At 37.7% G+C, this 20,573-nt stretch overlaps 1 protein-coding gene across 2 annotated transcripts in view; it reads right to left on the bottom strand.

Moving 5' to 3' along the window:
* Nucleotides 1-20,573, bottom strand: part of LOC134344524 (poly(A) polymerase type 3-like) — a 64,005-nt gene that overhangs the window by 21,158 nt on the left and 22,274 nt on the right. Inside the window, exons 4-13 of one of the 2 annotated variants that reach the window (XM_063044488.1) lie at nucleotides 19,720-19,801; nucleotides 14,251-14,360; nucleotides 14,112-14,165; nucleotides 13,642-13,753; nucleotides 12,896-12,985; nucleotides 10,035-10,173; nucleotides 8,530-8,602; nucleotides 7,830-7,950; nucleotides 7,612-7,696; nucleotides 1,053-7,215 (exon numbers count right to left, since the gene is read on the bottom strand). In XM_063044488.1, coding sequence (XP_062900558.1) covers nucleotides 7,140-7,215; nucleotides 7,612-7,696; nucleotides 7,830-7,950; nucleotides 8,530-8,602; nucleotides 10,035-10,173; nucleotides 12,896-12,985; nucleotides 13,642-13,753; nucleotides 14,112-14,165; nucleotides 14,251-14,360; nucleotides 19,720-19,801 — 942 coding nt within the window. In that variant the 3' untranslated portion in view covers nucleotides 1,053-7,139. Of the gene's footprint in view, nucleotides 1-1,052; nucleotides 7,216-7,611; nucleotides 7,697-7,829; nucleotides 7,951-8,529; nucleotides 8,603-10,034; nucleotides 10,174-12,895; nucleotides 12,986-13,641; nucleotides 13,754-14,111; nucleotides 14,166-14,250; nucleotides 14,361-19,719; nucleotides 19,802-20,573 lie in introns of those variants that run through there. The other variant, XM_063044480.1, reaches the window with a different exon arrangement.

The raw sequence follows: 20,573 nt of genomic DNA, 5'->3' as shown, positions 1-20,573 counted from the left end.
ATAGGGGACACTGAAAGGATCACAGTTGAGTCGCCATGATCTTACCAAATAGTGAGAAAGAGTTAATGGGGCCACCTGCCCTGGGTTCTTTCCTAAATTTTGACTGAAATCTACAGCAATTACATAAAATGGTGAAAAATAATGGAAGATTGATTAACTATCTTCATCTTACTTTCTTTATAGATGTTCCCCAGAGTGAATATACCCATTTTCCAATATTTCATTTTATTGTCCACTATAGAGAAAGAGATATAAAGATAACCATACCCTCTTAAATACTCCACAAGAACAAATAGAAAGAAATCCAGTTCTGAAAAGAGACCTCAGTGACTGTGACAACAAACACAAAATGTGGAAACAGTGAACATCAGAAACAGGCTTGAGAAAATCTGCAGATGCTGGAAATCCAAAGCAACGGATACAAATGCTGGAGGAACTTAGCTGGCCAGGCAGCATTTATGAAAAAGAGTAAACAGTTGACGTTTCAGTCAGAGACCATTCTATCATGTGATCATGGCTGGTATGATTTTTTTTACCATTTCGCTTTATGTCCACTGATGTTGATTGATTTTGGCAGTTCACTGAATTTAGTACACTATTCATATCAAATCTAACATTTAGAACAGTTACAAAGCTATTCTCAACACATTCAAGGTTTACTTGATTTTTTCTACATAACTTTGTCCACTTATTACAATCTGCATGCAAACTAGGGTCAATCATTTGTCTTGCCACACATGTTAAATTGAGGGCTATGGGTAACCTTAGGTAATTTCTAAGCAAGTATATGTTCGGCACGGCATTGTGGGCAGAAGGGCCTGTATTGTGCTGTAGGTTTTCTATGTTTCTACATTATACCGCATGGGCAAATGATACTGGTAGTCAACAGATAACCCATGCTAATGTCTTAACTCTGCCCATGATATTTTAATCTACTCACTTACCTCTCCTTGTAGGCTCTTAACTGACGTGATTCCATTTTAATCACCAGAATTTTCACATAGCCATCCCCACCACCAGATTCCCTTATTAGAAAGAAGGGAATCTTTAATCTCCATATATATAGTATATTGATCAAATTAAACTATTGAAGGCAGTTTTTGAGGATAAGTTCTTGGAGTTAATTTGTTACAGTTGACTACTGTTTGTGTAAAAAGGCAGTTAACTAAGGAAAAATATTGCAGTGCTTTAGAAACTGATAGAGGCAAACCCCAGTGTTACAACTGTTTGAGGTAGATATTTACTCTTACAGAATTCACAAATCACTACCCAAAGGTTTTAGATACAGAGTAAAATATTGTATGTAATGTGTGTGGAAAAAATAAAAATCACAATTTTTTTCAACTTGCATTTGTTGACATGTGCAGATGACATGGCTTCGTGATAAATGAAATCATGATATGACACATTTACTGGGAAAGAACCCCTCCCACCTTTCCCCATGACATGGAGGTATCCTGTATCAGGTTGGCGAGCAACAGCTGATGGATGTTACACTTTTAAATTTAAACTGTTTGAATATGAAGCTGGTCTGTCAGTAGTTATACAAAGGGAGGGCATTTAATATAATATTCCATAACTCAGCAAAATAAATTTCACTGAGAAATAAAATCTCCACTGGAAAATTAATCCATCCAAGACCAACTTACTTGATTTAGAATTATATTAAATAAGACAATGCTGACAAGAGTAAACCAAAAGACAGTGTTTCACAAATCTACAAATAAGGAAAAAGATAGAAAATGAGTAACATGGCAAGTAGATTGCAAGAGCCTATAAAATTGAAGACTTAACACAAGAAAGCAGAAGAAATGCTTACAGGGTACTTGGAAGTAATTGAAGCAATAAACCTTTTTATATACAAGACACAATAAACTTACCTGAAAAACACACAGCATCTAATGAATAATAGTAATAAATAGAAACTTGAGAAATTAACGGACTTAAAGCTGACAGACCCCTGTGAACTACTGACATACAAATGCTGGTCCTAAAAGTGCTTGCTACAAAGGTTATGAATGCACTGGAGGTGATCTTGCAAAATTCCTGGTAAACTCGTATACTCTCAATGGATTGGAATGTGGCAAATGTCACACGCCTATTCAAGAAAGGAGTTGGAGAAAATAGTTAACTACTTGTTCACCCAAGTTGTCAGAAAAATTCCAAAATCTTCATTAAAGGGTATGGTAATGGGTATGTCACATGCCTGCAATTCAGTCCTCTTCTTGTACTCTACTTTCATGCATGTGCTTACTTTGGCTACATAACAACCACTCTTACATACTCGCTAATTTTTCCCTACAGATTTAATTATTTCATTTTTAGTTTACTGTTCAACTGCTCTAATTTCGCTTATTTTTCACAATGTTATTCATCTGGAATACATATTAACTCTTTATCTTAAGAGTTTCCACCCAGTCCAATTCGTAAAGAACCTGGGACAGATCCTTTTCTCAGCTCCCTACTATGTTCATCCCTATACCAGTGTGGACACGGTTCAAAAGATTATACCTTATTAGTATTTTATAAGAAGTTCCTAGCACACATTGCACAGGATCAGTTGTCTAATGCTGTCAGCTCCAAACACAGAATGTCCCTGTTTCCTCCAACATCACTCTCAGTCTGCTTTGAGATCTTATTTCTGCCACATCAGTAAGGATTCCTATTCAGGCTTTTTACCACGATTAAAAAGGTATTTCTCAATGTGCAAATTCCCATAACTTGTACGTAGCCTTCTTTCCTCCTCTTTTTTCAAGCAATCCATGCTCAAAGGATAGTCTTTACTCATATTCTCACCTCTAGCAAGTACATTATACTGGTCGGATCAGATTCTATGCATTCTCATTTTCTATGTTCATTTGGAGTCCTTTGCTTTACAAGAAGCCACAATGCCACATTGGAAGTGACACTAAGGCCTGCAGCAAACTATCCAGTGCAACACTAACTTGCACTCCAGCCTGACGATTCCAATCTGGAGATGTGTTTGGGAAATTTTCAGTGTGCAATACTCTCGCATACTGCAGTCTCATTTCAACTTACTCTGTTGCACCTCAGAAATTAGGATGAAAATCGGCGTTAAAGACTAACTCGTTTGGAACTAAGAATGTACATGGAAAATTTAGAGTATCACTCGTTAAACCAAAGCCTACAATCACAGGTGTAAAATAGGAATTCATGGCACAGGAATATATACTGTGTGCGATATTAACAAAACCCATGACAGATGGCCCATCAAATTTTTTTTGCATTTTAAAGTGCCTTGAAAAAGTATTCAGCCCCAAATCCTTTGTTCACATTGAGTATTTCAACCAGGAATTTTGATTAATTTAACTGAGAATTTTAATTGATGAATCACATGCTCCATTTTTCACTGGAGAGCCCCAAAACAGGGAAAGTTGCAAACTATGGAAAACTGAAATGTCAGCAGTTCAAAAGTATTCATCCCCCTTTGCTCAATACTTTGTTGAACCACCTCTCACAGCTATTAGTCAGAAGTCTTTTTGGATAAATCTGTATCAACTTTGCATAACATGATGGGGTAAGATTTGCTCATTCCTCCTTGCAAAACTGCTCAAGCTGTGGCAGGTTAGTTGGGGAGCTGTGGTGGATGACAATCTTGAGGTCTTGTCAAGAGACGTTCAGTCAGGTCAAGACTCAGACTGGACCACTCAAAGACATCACTTTCCTTCATTTGAAGCCTCTTCATAGTTGCTCTGGCAGTGTGCTTTGGGTCATTGCCCTGCTGAAAGATGAACCTTTTCCCCCAGTTTAAGATTTCTGACAGAGGCTAGCAGGTGTTTTGTTTTAAATCCAGGATCTCGCTATACTTATCAGCATTCATTTTCCCATCAATCCTGACCAGATTTCCAGTACCTGCTGCTGAAAAGCATCCCCATAGCACGATTCTAACTCCACCATACTTTGCAGTAGGGATGGTGTTACCTGGCTAATGCACAGTATTAGATTTACGCCACACGTACCACTAAAAAAAGCATATCCTTACCTGTAAAGACTTTGCAATGCATCACTTAGATACTATAAGATACTATAAAGATGTGGAACAAGGTCTCATGGTTTGGATGAGACTAAAGTGGAACTTATTGGCTTCAACACTAAGTGGTATGTGTGGTGTAAATGTTTAATTTTTCATGCTTTACCATTTTCCTTGTTTTCTGGGCTCTAAAGTGAGAAAGGAGCACGTGATTTACAATAAAAATTCTCAGTTAAATTGATCAAACTTTTTGGTTGCAATACTCATTTATGTGAACAAAGTGTTGGGGGTTGAATGCTTTTTTTCCAAGGCAAGTAATTATGGGAAGAATATCTCTAGTTCTAGCAAATCCGTTCAATGTTCCCCTCAGGCTTATTCCAAAGGGGACTGAATGACTGAAAGGAAACTTTATTTCTGGTAATTATGAAATTCACTAAATTACATCTAGTTTCAACACAGGTTGCACTATGTATTGGAAAAAGAGAAAAAAGTAACATTATTCACAAACCAAACTTAGTGCAAGTGATTTAACTTGACAAACATCCTCTAGCTGTGATTGGTGAATATTAAGCCTTTGGTGGTGGTACACATACAAAATGGTGGAGGAACTCAGGTCAGGTAACATCTATGGAAAGGAATTAACAGTCGACGTTTCAGGTTGAGAACATTCACTATCTTGACGAAAGGTCTCATCCCGAAACGTCAGCTGTTTATTCCTTCCCATAGATGCTGCCTGACCCACTGAGTTCCTCCAGCATTTTATGTGTTACTCTGGATTTCCAGCATCTGCAGAGTCTCTTGTGTTTATGGCAGTGATACGGAGGGCTGGGCAGGGTGAAGCAGAAAGAAAGGGTGTGTGTTGGGTGGAAGATGATGGGTGCCTAGATCAATACCCTCATCTTATGACAATGCATAAGATTTGGATTCAGATTTCCAGCATTTGCAGTATTTGGCTTTTAGGTAGCATTAACATCAAGTTATAATCATCCAGGGAATGAAAGCAAGGTACAAAATTAGAAGTTCATTATTTTGAGTAGCTTTAATTTCCTGTTTTCCATCATCTTTAATCTTACATTACTATAAATCTGAAATGAAAACAGACACCACATTGAATGACTCTACTTACTGTAATTCAATAAATATGATCCAAGACAACAAATCCACCCAAACCACTTAACTATATAGTTATTAAACAATCTCATGCAGGATTTACGTTTACCTCTGCTCCAATTTTAACTACAGTCCAAATATAATACCCTCAAGCCTGAACACATTTCCACTAGGGGTCATATGTCAGAGCTAGGCAAGTTAAGTTTATACCCTGAGAATGTAAAACTCATAACTTATTTTAGTAGTTGTTTAAGTTTCAAGCACTTTCTGCTAATAACATTCTGAATTTCTTGATTTCAGCTGTTAACAGACAGACATTCAACCATTTTGCTAGGAAAAGTGTCTTTATTAGGAAAATGGATACACTTAACACAATGTTAGCAATATTACAAATTAACCCACAGTTTATTGTTGGACTACATTTAGGATGTGCCAAATTATTTTGGAGAACATGTATTATTCAGATTCTAAACACCAAGTCTCACTTCGAATACAATATTCTGAAAGAAACCAATCTTAATATTGTATTTTTCAGTAAGCACATAATCTTTCAAGTCAATAATTGATTTATTATGGCACCAGTATTCTGTCAAATAATTTACCTATACAAATACAATGCTGTATATAGCTAAATCAAAAGTAAAATTTATTATACGAGATTAAGCCCCCCATAATCTGTTGTTTCTGCTGTAAAAGCGATTTCCCATATAGTAAGGGCAAGCAACTTTTGGTTTTGATACAAGACTTTCTTCACTGGTTACATCCCCAATCTACAAAGGGGCCAGAGACTGCCAAAGTCCTAAACCACGAACTATAACTGGTTAAGCATTTTAGTTCAAAAAAACTAATAATTTGTTCAAAGCACCAACTATTTGTGTCACTTACATTGTTCAATGCTAATTATTGATAAAGTTTAAATTCAAAAGTGAATTGAAGTTATCAAAAAGATAATCTTTATATAGATGTATATTTTCATCATTCCAGTCAGCCAAAAGTCAAGTAATATATCATACTGCATCTACCCCAGTGAAAGGACACACTAGATTTATAAAGTCTGGTACCTTCCCTCTATTTATAAAGGCATCTATGTTTGTTAACTGAATGATAAAGCAGATTCACAATCTATTGATGTTCAAAATTAATTACTTCAGTCAGAAACACTGCAAATTTATTTTGTTGGCATCTAGCCTACTAAAAGTTGTATAATTTAAATATCTAAATCCCCTAAATGTGAAGCAAATATCTCAGCATGAGGAATTCATTAAGTGCAAAATCAATAGTCAGTTTAAGTCTATGATTCCTTACTAATGTAGAGTTAAAGGGGGCTGCTACCTAAATAACACCTTAATAAAAGAAAGTAACCTAGTTTTACACTAGTATATGCATGCCATACTACATCAGATAACAAAGTAAAGCACAATTCTAGTCTCAAGTGCCCACCTGAAGCATTCAATGCACCTATTCTTCCTGAATAAGATGTACCAATTGGTAAGTTTATTGATCACTATATATTGTCCCCTGATTAGACTAGGATTAAATCGGAGGATTTGCTGGGTGGCACGGCACGACTCGACTCAAAGGGCAGGAAGGGCCTATTTTGTGCTGTATCACAATAAATAAACAAACAAACAAATAATGGCCAGGTTGGCCTTCCCTATTTAAGGTAAATGTAATATTTCTACACATTTCGAGATCAGATAAGACCTGAACAGAAATGAGATCACATTAAAAGCCTTCATTGCCCTTATGGCTCTGTGGGTGAAGAAAGTCATCCGGAGAAGAAAGTGTTCATTTCAAAGTTTATGACTTTTACCTACTGGGTCTTAAAATAGCTTGCTGTATTTCATGATTTTCAAAAAATATATAGATATAACTGATTCCTAGAATGACTGCAGTGTAGAAAAACTCAAAAAGACACAGTACATTAAAAATTAACATTTTTAATGCATTTAAAAATAGATAACAATCACGTAGAGTATGCATTACAAGCAGTCTCATGCAGCAGTTGGAAGGTGCAATACGCCATCCAGTGGCAAATTCAGAAAAAGGTCTTGATAAATAAATGTTTCCAGCTACTAAATTTTGGCATTAGATGTGAAAAATAAAATAAATATCTGGGGAGAAGTGAAAAGATATTCAAAATCTTCAATTAATTCACAAGTCAAGTGAACTTCCAGAGTTCAAGTACAATAATATCACAGTCTGTCACACTTCAAAGTTAGCATTCTTATTGTGATCATAGTGAACACAGGTCACTAATAACCCGGTTGAAAGGGAACATTTTGTAGCACAATCAACATTAGTCATTAACTGAAGATTGCTACTTATTTGAAATATTATTACTTGGCTGCTCTCAGCTTTGGATTGAATCACAAATGCTTGGAGCGTTTACTTCTTTTTTCCTCTTGGGAACAGGAAGAGAAGCTGCTTCAGGTTTCCTGAATTGCAAGCAAAATAGAAGCTACCCCTCACAATGTACTTCCTACTCAAAAAGGTAATTGAATACATACTTGTACTTTTGAAAGAAGTTTGGAGCTTCAAAGAGTTTGGACCATTCCATTTTACCCATTAAAATTTCATCTGTGATCGAAAGACCTATGGGGACAAAAGGGATTGCTTAACTGTATTTATAATCAATATGTCAGAACAATTGAGAGAAATCTCATTGAAGCCTTAGGAAAATTTTAATACAGGATAAAACCTTCTAAAAAAAATTCAAATTACTTGCCTTGCTTGAACTCTTCCATCATTACAGCCCGGGTAGATGCAGAGACATTGTACGTTGAGTTTTGTTGTGGGTAGGCTGGTGTAATAATTGGCATGAGGTGGTATCTGTCACTTGGGTTAACCTACACACAAGATAATAATCCACTGATGTTACACACGAGTATACAAAGACTAAATAGAATTCAAATATTATTTGTATTTAAGGTAATTTAAATGATTGAAGTAACCTTTAATATACATAGTAAATTTTAAAAATTTCTAGTGATGTCATTTTTGAATTCTGGAGGCATATTACATAATTTAAAGCAGACAGAACTGAACAAGTTCTCTATAAGCCTCTCCCCAATATCTTCCTCTCCCTCATATAGATCTAGGTTCTTTAAGTGCAACTGGGTCAAAGCATATTATTTAAAGCATCCAAGAATAATTATCATAAAAGTTAAATATGCTTTGAAAGTTATAACTGATGTAAGATAGAAAATAACTCCTATCTGGAAAACAAAGATTTATCACAAAATGTTAATAGTCAATACCCATATTTTTTATTTTCCTATCATATTTGTGTCTCGTTTCCATAAATCACATCCATCCTCAGAACAGATCTTATTAAGGCCAGTCATTAAGTATGACACAGCATCTTCAACTGGAAAATATGAACCAATGCCACCATACTCAAAGCTGTTCGCACACTATAAACCTACCCGTGGATCCCATACTGGCAGATTGAGATTGCAGTCCTCAGGCTGTTTTAATAAAACAGGATTTGGCCATTCCCTGCCAAGAAAGAAACAACACTCATTGAATGTTCATGAATTCCATCCCAAGCTTCTAACTGACAAAAGCACATTTTTGGTAGTTTTCTTTCTCAGTAACTGACATTATGTTTTATATCAGTGTTTACATTAATTATATGTGTACAGATTAAATAGGTCTTTTCACAGATGCAGGCAATTGGGAGCATTAGCCTACCTGGTAGTAAAAATATTTCTTGTGCCTCATATCAGACAGAAGAAATCTCAAAACCATATTAATAAGGAAAGCTTTTTCTATCCTCTTCGTCATTTTTGGTTCATCGTCTTGCCCAACCAAGGATTTGTTTTATATTATTGGCGAATGCAATATTTTAAGACTGATTAAATTTAATTCTATTCAGATTTGGGCACTTAATCTGCCTTCTGCATTGTACTAACTTGACAGTTAGTACAACAGTGCATGATGATGGCAACAAATATTTCAGCACAGTGAATAGAGATTTCATACTGCCAATTTTAACTGATTAAAAATAAGATCACAATCAGTTATAAAATAGAATAAACTGTTTAAACTCGAAGAGCTTTTAGGAAAACTATTGCACTCCAGTCAATATTGAAGGGACTTTTCCTAATCAGAGGATTGAAAATCGAGATATACTGTTGCAACTTTGGTAGAATACTTGAGATTTAGTAGACGTTAACATAACATGCAAATTATTTACTGAATAAGGAATTACACAAAATGATAGAGGAATTCCTGAATTTCTCTACCATTTTGTGTGCGCTGTTCTAGATTTCCAGCAGCTGCAGAATCTCTTGTATGTTGCCAAAATTTAGTTAGGATAGTTTACATTTAAACAAATATACATTAAGAAATTCTAAACTAGTAGAAACAAGACACTGATATACATCATGGTCAGTAGCTTTCACAAGGGCATCTACATTCCATAGGAAAGGCAGCAAGCTACAAATGTGGGACATCAGTTTGCACATGAACAATTAAAAATTACTTTTTCCATTAACTTTCATCCTTCTCCTTTAGTCCTTAAAGTATATGCTTATCAAGAATAACTTGCATCTCAACTCCATACACTAAACTCAACCCCACATTAAGTTAAAAATATATCAACCATTAGCATTACATTTTAATTTATACACATCTAGGCGAGATGGTTGCACATTTAATTTACCTTATTTGTGACAAACTGTTTTCTGATTTCAGCCGTGCATTAACTATCTCAATTTTTTTAAGATTTTGCCGCCTTGTTCTGAAAGGAAATAGTTTGTCAGCCACAAACCTGTCAGATCCCTTTATCATTTTAAACACCTTACTTACATCAATCATTTAAACAAAATGTTTACACATACAACCAAAAAAAACCAGTATAACAAGGGCTAACAAGTACATCTGGTGAAATCACTTTGCAATCAGATTCACTGAAATCAACACTCACCATTTTGAAAAAACCAAGAAGAACTTGTGTACTAGGGTTGATGCGACAGCATTGGGGTACAGTTGGCATGTCCTTGCCACCAACATAGCCCATGAAACACCACCCAGAAAGCCTAGTATGTTAGAATAAATGTTGTGACCTGTAAAAACAGATTTCTTTTAAACACTGGTGATGAAAATGTTTTATATTCATTACAATATTTGTCACAATTTAAAATATTCCAGGCCACTACTCTAACTTCTTGAACCTATGTCAATGGTTTCCCAGCTACAGATTATACATTAAATGCAAGAGGGGCCCAAAGCAAGCTATGCAGAGGATGTGGAGAGTCTGTAGAGAGACAGAGATAGACTTAAGCTAGTAGGCAAGCATATGGCAAACGGAGTACAATGTTGGTAAATGTGAGGGCATACACTTTAGAAGTGAAAATAGAAGATCAGATTATTTAAATGGTAAAAGATTGCAACATGCTGTTGTGCAGAGGAACTCAGGAGATATCAGAAAAGGTTGGTTTACAAGTTCAAATGGTTATCAAGACGACAAATGAAATATTGGCCTTCACTGTTAAAAGAAACAATTTAAGTGCAGAGAGGTTATGCTGTAGATGTACAGAATACTGGTGAGGCTGGAGTACTATGTGCAGTTCTGGTCTGCCTTTTGAGATGGTGCAAAGGATGCTCACCAGATTAATTTTGGAGATAAGGGGATTAACCTATGAGAAGAGATCAAGTCATTGTAATTTAGCAGAGTGAGAGGGGATCATACAGAAACTTAAAATTATGAAAGGGAAAAATAAGATAGACACAAAGAAGTTGCTTCTGGTGGTAAGTAAAACTAGAAGTAGGGGACATAGCCTCAAGATTCAGAGGAATACATTTAGGGCTGAGATTAGAAGAATTTGCTTTTCCCAGGAAGTAATGAATTTGCAAAACACTACCTAAGGAAGCAGTAGAGACTACCTCATAAGAATATTTAATATACAGATAAATTTTTGCATAGCAGGGGAATTAACATTAATGGGAGAGGGAAAGGCAGGTATGTGGAGCCTTATACACAGCTATGATTTTATTGAATGGCGAAGCAGACTCAATGGACCAGATCCTGCTCCTATTTCTTTTTCTTATGCGAGTACATATCCTGTCAAGCAGGATTCAGAAGACAACCCAACATTTGAACAGTCTTACCATGTGACAATGCATATAATGAAAACCAAAGTGGTCATGGAGGATGAAGAGTGATTGATCACAGAAAACAAGAGAGGAGACAGATGAAGATGATTCAAGCCTTTCAGGTATTTACAGTACGTGGATCTCAATGTAACATGTATTGGGATCTCATTACTTGGCTGAAAAAGGGTCCAGCCACAGTCCTACACGAATCAAGGTTGAACAACGTGAACCAGGAACCAGTTTCCAACAAATAGTATTACTTTAAACCGCCACTAGGTAATTCACACTGGAGAAGGGACAAATTGCAGGTCAGAAAATTGAGTCAATGCTGTTCTGTTATTCCCAAGGAAAGGTTATATGAAAAAAGTTGATGCCAATAATCTGTAAAAGTTTCATTTTGTTTGTTTTGAGGAGGCCCTCCACTGGCCGGGGTCAACCATGGATGTTGCATCCTAACTATCTACATTTATGCAACCCAGTGCACAGTCAGGACAGTATGATATGGAGAGCAGGCTGTTGCCCATGCAGCAGGCTCCCCTTCTCCAAGCAGCTGATGAATCCAAAGGAACGGCAGAGACCAATTCAGTTTTGCACCAGCAGTGTCGCAGGAGTTGGCAGTCAGTATTGAACTTAACTTAGGACTGCCTTAAGGACCCCAGCTCCAAATTTTTCCTTGAGTTTAATCCCGAAGCAGTCCCCCAAGAACTGGTACAGCCGCAAGACCGCAGAGATTTGAGATCAGAGTTTTCTTTCTCCTAGATGAGCTGCCAACCACAGATGAGAAGCCCACCTTCCTGGAGTGTCTGGTTTTAAGGCACCTGTAACCGATGTTTGCCCCTTCTCGTGCAGGTAAAAATGGTTCCACCTGACTTAGTAGCTAAGACACATGTGAAGGCCAAAAGTTGGACTTGGTTGTCAGAAGCTATTTGAGACGCACATCATTGGGTGCATTTAATAGGCAATGGGAGCTTATCCCCACTACACCCCTCCCCTCACCCTGGCCATGCCAACCAGTTGTTTTTACATCTTATTTACTGTAAAAAAAAACATTATTTCACAGGTGATAAATTTACAATAAACACTCAAATAATCCACCCTGACTCATCTATGTTTACCTTGATTCTTGCTTTAGTCAAGGACAGCTGCCCTGTTGGCTGCTTCCTCTAAATGGTCAATGTTCTTCGTTGAAACGTTGCAAGCTTAAAATGATTTTATCTGACCAAAATAATCATATTATGTGTCCCCAGCTGCATGAATGATTCAAATAACACTGTTTAGTTCAAGTTGTTTTTCCCTTTAATGCCTAGTGTCAATGAAGCATTCGACTGCTTGCATCACAGAAAAAGTCCACAAAAACATTTTTGACAAGAATTGAGAATATATCACCAGAGGTGAGATCTGTGATTGGCTTCCATGACCTTTGGTGAACTTACTTCAGTACTGACTAAAGACTCTAATCCTAGCTCAATTCCACGTGGGGTAGTGCATTTACAGTGAGAAACTGGAGATTAAACCAATTACCAGCATCCTTAATAGACTAATCCATAGAAGTTGACAACAGTCCTACAACAAACAGAATCTTAAGGGAAAAAGGCCACTTAGCCTGACATTAAAAAAGGTTTCCGGGGTTTAGTCAAGATGGAAACTAGCCAAGAAAGATCATTACTTAGAAGTAAATAAAAATTTACTTACGCTTTGCCCATAATTTAATTGCCCTCAGTGTCAGCCTAAAATTTTCAATATTTGGTACTAAATGTAATATCTCATCAGTGACCCTGCAACCTGTCAACAGAAAAATAAAATAAAAAAGTTTGGCACAATTTACTTTGTTCTGATATCAAGGATTTAAAAAAAAACCTTAACTACCCATCTTTCAGTAACGCAAAACAAAAAACAAGCTGCTAGAGGAAGTCGGCAGGTCAGGAAACATTTGATGTGGGAAATGGGGTAGTCAATGCTTGTTGATAGCCTTTACCTGGAGTCTAGATGAAGGTTAACTGTTAACTGTCCATTTCCTTTCCACAGATGCTGCCCGACCCATCGACTACCCCAGCAGCTTGCGTTTTTTTGTTCCAAATTCCAGTATCTTCAGCCTATTGTGTCTCCCTCAGTGACTCAATCCAAAAGTTACAAAAATATTTTAAGCACTGCAAGCTTTAGAAACCCAAGCGCTACTTACACCATCTTACAGATCACGCCAAGAGGCGGAAAGTAATGAAATCAACTGCTTATTTTACATCCCTTAAGAAAAAGGACACTTTTCTTCAAATTGGCACAGTTTCCATTTTACCAAAATGTTAATTTTTTAAATATAAATTCTTTATTAATAAATGTGAACAGACTGCAATCACACTCTTGTGAAAGACTTATTTTGCATGATTTTCTGCTTCTCTAACCCATTTTCACTCTCAGAGAATAGCAAGAGAACAGCCTCTTACCATTAAGACTTCTAATGCACCTCAAGTCCAGGTTTTTAAGTAGCACATCATCTCTAAGATCCAGATCTTCAGGGATTGTCTGAAGAGCCAATCTTGCAAACAATATATCAATCTAAGACAGAAAAATGTATCATTTCCAACTGGCTGGTTGCCAAAATTAGAATATGATTTATATATTTAAAAATTGCCTCAAAATACATTTAACTAAAACACATGCATTCAATTAGATTTATATCATTCTTTAATAATGCAGGAAAACTCAATTGTACAAGGACAGAACATTTATCAAGCTTTCAAACATCTATTAACTTACACCAATATTTCAGTAACAATCACAAGTATGGAAGTTAAGCACCACAGAAGTGTATGAACTTATGACTATTAGAAGATTACTTCCAAAATGAATGACCTTAAATAAAATACCACAAATCTAACTGAAGCATGAAGTCTGTTATTATTTAATCAAATACCTCTATACCATCAAAGGATAGTTTAATGACTGGTACAAATGCCTCTTCAACAGCCTGCAAAATAAATAGACGGCTGTCAATAGTGACCCAATGCAACAATTATCAGACATACCACCAGCACAGTATTCACCGTACCCACCCGTAAATTTTTTACTTCATCTTGCTGCTTCAGCTTGTCACAGAAGGAGGAGAAGAAGTCAACTCTTTCAATATGACGAGGTGCAACGCATAATGCATCAATATCAGCACCTAAGAGAATAAAGATCCACGTTTTACTGTGTAGATCCAGTGTTAATTATCTAACTTCTCTTAAGCCATGCGTTTTCTGATACATCGATTTTGTCACTTAAGTAGTCCCTCTCCTTTCTCTCAAAGTCTGAACATGTATACTCTAACTAGTGTATAACTCCACAGGTATATAAAGATTTCCAGTAATTGCATTAAGTTTGGATAGCAAGACTCAAGTAATAGCAAAAGCAACTGTAGGCTAGAGACGATGGGGCTGGGCTATATTGGGAGCAATATCTTTATCTCCTTAAAAATGAACTTGATCTAATCCACAGGGAAAATATACAAGTAAACAGATTAAGAAAAAGCAAACTTAAAACAGGTCCCAAAGGGAAACCAGGTGTTTTGAGTAAAAGAATGCCAACCACTACTTTGATCTACTTCTCTCATGAACACCCCTACACACACACACACACACACACACACAGATTATGTTGCTTTAATGGGTAAGATGAATCTCTGCCATCCAAGAAAGTCACTCGTAGGTGAGGTCTTAAAACTATGGCTCATCAATAGGTGCAGAGATCATAAACATAACTGACTGATACTAGAAGGCCACCTACTGATTATATAGTTTATGAGAGAATAAAACACAATGCAGCTAGAGGGGATCAGAAACAAATCACGCTCATCTTAACTCTTCATAGGGCAGGGTATAAAATAATGCATGGTCATAAAGACTTTGGCAGATATATAAATCCACCAATCACATCCAACACAACCTCACAAAACTTCTAATTCTATCACTTTCACTATTGATGCTTCAACCATCAATATCATATTGGAATTATTACTACTGAATGATTTGCTTAATTGAAGCAGGCCACCACGGTTATTAGAGCAGGACAGAGTGGGCACTTAAACACCTCAAGTCTTTCTACTGTCTAAAATGGCTTAGGGAGGAATGTGAGAGAATACACAACCACTCAACTGAAAGAACTGCAAAAAAAAGTTAACATTCCTCCCACTGCTATCATTTGAATGTACTGCAAGGAAGCAATGCACAAAGCATCAGCTTTCCCAGCAAAACAATCTAGCAATATGGTCACAACCTCCAGGTTTTGCTTCAAAAAGCATAGTTTGTTACTACAGACTTATGTCACTGATCTATCGTAGTCATTGACTTAATATCCTGAAACTCCCTTTTGAATAGACCATTACGACCATGGAACCAAATCCCACGTGATCTTCCTTCTATTGTTACCTGAATTCAAAATAAACCAAACTACACTTTATAGAGCAAAAGCGGGAAGGATTTAAAAGAGCAAGTCTGGTCACTGGTGAGTTTCACTTTCCAGGATCGAGAGTGAGGACAGAAAAGATTTAATAGAGCAAGTCTCACTGATTAGCTAATTGGTTAATTACGTAGCAGCTACATACTCAAAAAGGTAGGTCAAGTGGAACAGCCATTCTAGAGGCTTTGGTAAGAGTGGGACTTCGAGGTTTTAGCTCAAGAGGCTTTGGAGTGCAGAGCTACGTGCCTCTGGCAGCATGAGGGAAGCACGGAGTCCTCCAAAGTCCATGGTAACTACAACTGCAAGAAGAGTGTCTGTCGGGCTGCAGTTCTTTACAGACCATGTTTGGGAGCTGGAGCTAGAGCTGAAAGAACTCCACATCACTCAGGAGGCTGAAGGGTTGATAAACAGGAATTATAGGAAGGCAGTCACACTCAGCATGTAACAGGTGAGGGAAAGGGAATAGGCAGTCAGTGCAGGATACCCCTGTGACTGCACCTGGATTTGAGAAGGATTAATGTCTATGTGGGCACTTTTACTGCAGCTGTTGGGGAAAGTTTACTTTCGGTTGGCAGGGAGGAACCAGTGTGTCAGGTCACATGTTGGAGCAGTTGGTGAAACGATAGCTGCAATGTGCAAAGTCTGTAAGGAAGAATAAGCAGTGGTAGGGCATAAATGCAGTCAGATGGATGGACTTGAACTTGTTTACATTAATGAGAAAAGTATTTAGAACAAGAGCAGTAAACTCAAGAGCATGGATCAGTACATGGAATTATGATGCTGTGGCAAGAGCAGGATTGGTTGCTTGATGTTCCGAGGTTTAGATGTTTCAAAAGGGATGGGGAAAAAGATAAAAGAGTGGTGGGGGGGGGTGGAGTGTCATTGTTAATGGCACAAGCTGCAGGAAGGAAGGACAGTGTGGAGGTATCATCTATTGAGTCAGTATGAGTGGAAGTCAAAAAACAAAAAGGAAGCAATCACTCTGTTGGGAGTATTCTGGAGACCCCCCCCCCCCCCCATAGCAACATGGATGCTGAGGAGCAAAATTAGAAGGCAGATTTTGGAAAGGTGAAAGGCCGTTGTCATGGGTGACTTCAATTTCTGAAATACTGATTGGCATCTCCTTCATGCAAAAGTTTTAGATAGGGCAGAATCTGTTAGATGTATCTAGGCTGACTAGAGGAGAGGCCATACTAGATCTAGTACTAAGCAATGAACCTGCTCTTGGAACATTTTGGAGATAGCGACCACAAGTCCCTACTCTTTAGCATAGCCACAGACTAATACAGGAGCAGATGGTATGGAAAGGTATTTAACTGGAGGACGGCTAATTACAATGGCATTAGGCAAGAACTTGGTAGCATAAAGTGGGAACAGATGCCTTCAACAAAATGCACATTAGAAACGTGAAGAATGTTTAGGGACAACTTGCACAGGGTTCTAGATATGTACATTCGTGCCATAGAGGCAGAAAAAGGATGTTAAGGTGAAAAAACCAGGGTTGACAAAGAGGTGGAACACGAAGTCAAAAGAATGAAAGAGACATACTTAACAAAAGCAAAAATTATAAAGTATACAGGAGGGAGCTTAAGAAGAGACTTAGGAGAACTAGAAGACATGAGAAGGCCTTGGTGAGTAGGATTAAGGAAAACGTCAAGGTACTCTACACATATGTGAAGAACAGGAGAACAAGGATAGACCTGACATTTAATCCTAGAAAACATTCCCTGTCTTAGATCAGTTAGGATCACACTCTTTACACATGACTGCACCCCCATTTACACCGCCAACTCCATAATTAAATTTGCGGACGATACCACAGTGGTTGGCCTGACCTCGGTCGAGGATAAAACAGCCTACAGGCTTGAGGTGGATCATCTGACAGAGTGGTGTAAGAACAACGACCTGGTCTTTAACACTTCTAAAACAAAAGAGATGATCATTGACTTCAGGAGATCAAAGGACAGAGTACATACCCCCCTCCATATACATGGAGAGGCAGTGGAAAGTGTGGAAAACCTAAAGTTCCTTGGAGTTATGTTGTCAAAACAGCTGACATGGACAACCAACACCTCGCTGCTTGTAAAAAAGGCACAACAAAGACTCTTCTTCCTCAGAAAGTTGAAACAGGCCAAACTCCCACAAAAGCTGTTGCTTAACTTCTACAGAAGCACAACTGAAACCACCCTGACCAACAGCACCACTGTGGTATGCCAGCTGCACAGCTGCTGAGCGACAAGACCTGCATTGCATGGTGAAGGCGGCCCAGAGAATTGTCAGGATGGAGCTCCCAGGACTGGACACCATCTATTCCAGCAGACTCAGGAGGAAAGCAATCAGCACAATCAGAGACACCACACACCCCGGCCACTCCCTGTTTGACCTGCTGCTGTCCAGCAAAAGGTTCAGGACACTAAAAGCCAGAACAAATAGACTGAGGATCAGCTTCTATCCCAGAGCTGTGGCCTCCATCACACCACTCCCATAGAACAATGACTGAAACTGTGAGCAAACACGTGGACTCAAATACCTGCACTAACGGCACTTTGTGCATTTCTGTGATATTCTGGTGCTGCTGCAACTTATTTTCTGCTACTTATCTACTTAATACCGTTTTTCTATTTCTGTCTTGTTTTTAATCTGCCGCTTTATTTAATTGCCTAAGAGGAAGCCAAACAAGGGTTTCTTTGTACCTATGTATAATGACAATAAAGATCATTCAAATTCAAGTTTATTTTAAGAATGTGAAATGTCAGAATAATAGTAGAGAGAATGATTTATTTCAGCTTTTATTTCTTTCATCACTTTCCCAGTGGCTCAGAAGTTTACATACACTTTGTTAGTATTTGGTAGCATTGCCTTTAAATTGTTTAACTTGGGTCAAACATTTTGGGTTGCCTTCCACAAGCTTCTCACAGTAAGTTGCTGGAATTTTGTTCCATTCCTCCAGACAGAACTGGTGTAACTGAGTCAGGTTTGTAGGCCTCCTTGCTTGCACACGCTTTTTCAGTTCTGCCCTCATATTTTCTATCGGATTGAGGTCAGTACTTTGTGATGGCCACTCCAATTGTTGTCCTTCAGCAATTTTGCCACAACTTTGGAGGTATGCTTGGGGTCATCATCCATTTGGAAGACCCATTTGCAACCAAGCTTTAACTTCCTGGCTGATATCTTGAGAGGTTGCTTTAATATATCCACATAATTTACCTTCCTCATGATGCCATCTATTTTGTGAAGTGCACCAGTCCCTCCTGCAGCAAAGCACCCCCACAACTGTGAGAAGCTTGTGGAAGGCTACCCAAAACGTTTGACCTAAGTTAAACCAAAGGCAATGCTACCAAATACTAACAAAGTGTATGTAAACTTCTGACCCACTGGGAAAGTGATGAAAGAAATAAAAGCTGAAATAAATCATTCTCTCTATTATTATTCTGAAATCTCACATTCGTAAAATAGTGACCCTAACTCACCTAAGACAGGGAATGTTTTCTAGGATTACATGTCAGGAATTGTGAAAAACTGAGTTTAAATGTATTTGGCTAGGGTGTATGTAAACTTCTGACTCCAGCTGTATATAATGGGAACTATTCAACAGGTTGGATCTTTATCAGTAGTAACACAGTGACTTTACCTGCAAAGAGTGATGATGAAGCAGACTGGATTAGCAGTTCTACATAAATATATATATATATATACACACACATAAGACTTTGGCACAGTACACTAGTAATTTTAAGTATTGCACTGTACTGCTGCTGCAAAAAAACAACAAATTTCATGACATACGTGAGTAATGATAAACCTGATTCTGATATGGGCAGAGTATGGGAAGGGGAAAGGGAGAGAGGAACCATGGTTGGGAAAAGGGGAAGGGAGAGCGAAGGGAGTGGTAAGCACCAGAGAGTCATTCTGTAGTGACCAATAAACCAATTGTTTGGAATCAAATTACCTTGCCTGGTGTCTCAGAGGTGGATGCTTTTGCATCCCCACCACCCCATCTCTCCTCTGCCACCTGTCCATACCCTATATACTTTTGCACAGTACTGTAAGTATAGGAATTCAAGAATATATTTTGTGCAACATACCTTTTGTATGCACTCCTAATCTGTATGAACCAAACGTAAATATTTTGCCACCAACATTGTCTATTACGGATGGAGGAAGGTTCTGTAAAAGAATTTAATTGATTTGGTAAAAGTATATTGATTTATATGTTCTTCCATCAAGGAAGAATCAGCATGTTTAAAGCTCCTTAACTTTCTCATAATATCTCAAATGTTCTGTATAGCTTCAAGCAAAGTGACCACCACAGCAAATGACAGAAGTTTAATCAGCTCATATTACGGAAACATACTGGTTAGGATGCCAAAACAAAATCTCAATGTTCTTCATTTAGCGCAAAGGAAATTATGAATCCTATCTTAACATGAAGACAGAGTCTGAAGTTAATGTCCCATATATTGTTGCATCACATGCTAGTTTAAATTAGGTGTTCGGTCCTGGAGGGCTACTGCTATGAGTGAACATATTCATTTCCCACTTTCTCTTGAAGAAAAAGTGGAAAATATATAAAGAAGTGATAAAGCTGGAGTTATTCGTCATTCTAAGGTTGAAGCCATACAATCTCAATATATCTCTGTTGATGTCCACTCAGATGCCACTTTATCAGGTACAGGAGTGGATCCAGGTGTGGTTTTCTGCTGCTGTAGGCCATCCTACTTCAAAGCTCAATGTGTTGTGCATTCAGAGATGCTCTTCTGCACACCGCTGTTACGCACAGTTATTTGAATTACTGTCATCTCCTTACAGCTTGGAGCAATCTGGTTATTCTCCAATGACCACTCATCAACAAGCCATTTTTGTTGACAGAACTACTGCTCACAGGACTTTTTTGTGTTTTTTTTTGCACCATTCTCTATGAACTCTAGACAGAGATTGC

Source organism: Mobula hypostoma, chromosome 1 (genome assembly GCF_963921235.1).
Source record: "Mobula hypostoma chromosome 1, sMobHyp1.1, whole genome shotgun sequence".
NCBI lineage: Eukaryota > Metazoa > Chordata > Chondrichthyes > Myliobatiformes > Myliobatidae > Mobula > Mobula hypostoma.
This window is presented reverse-complemented; position numbering and strand designations above follow the sequence as displayed.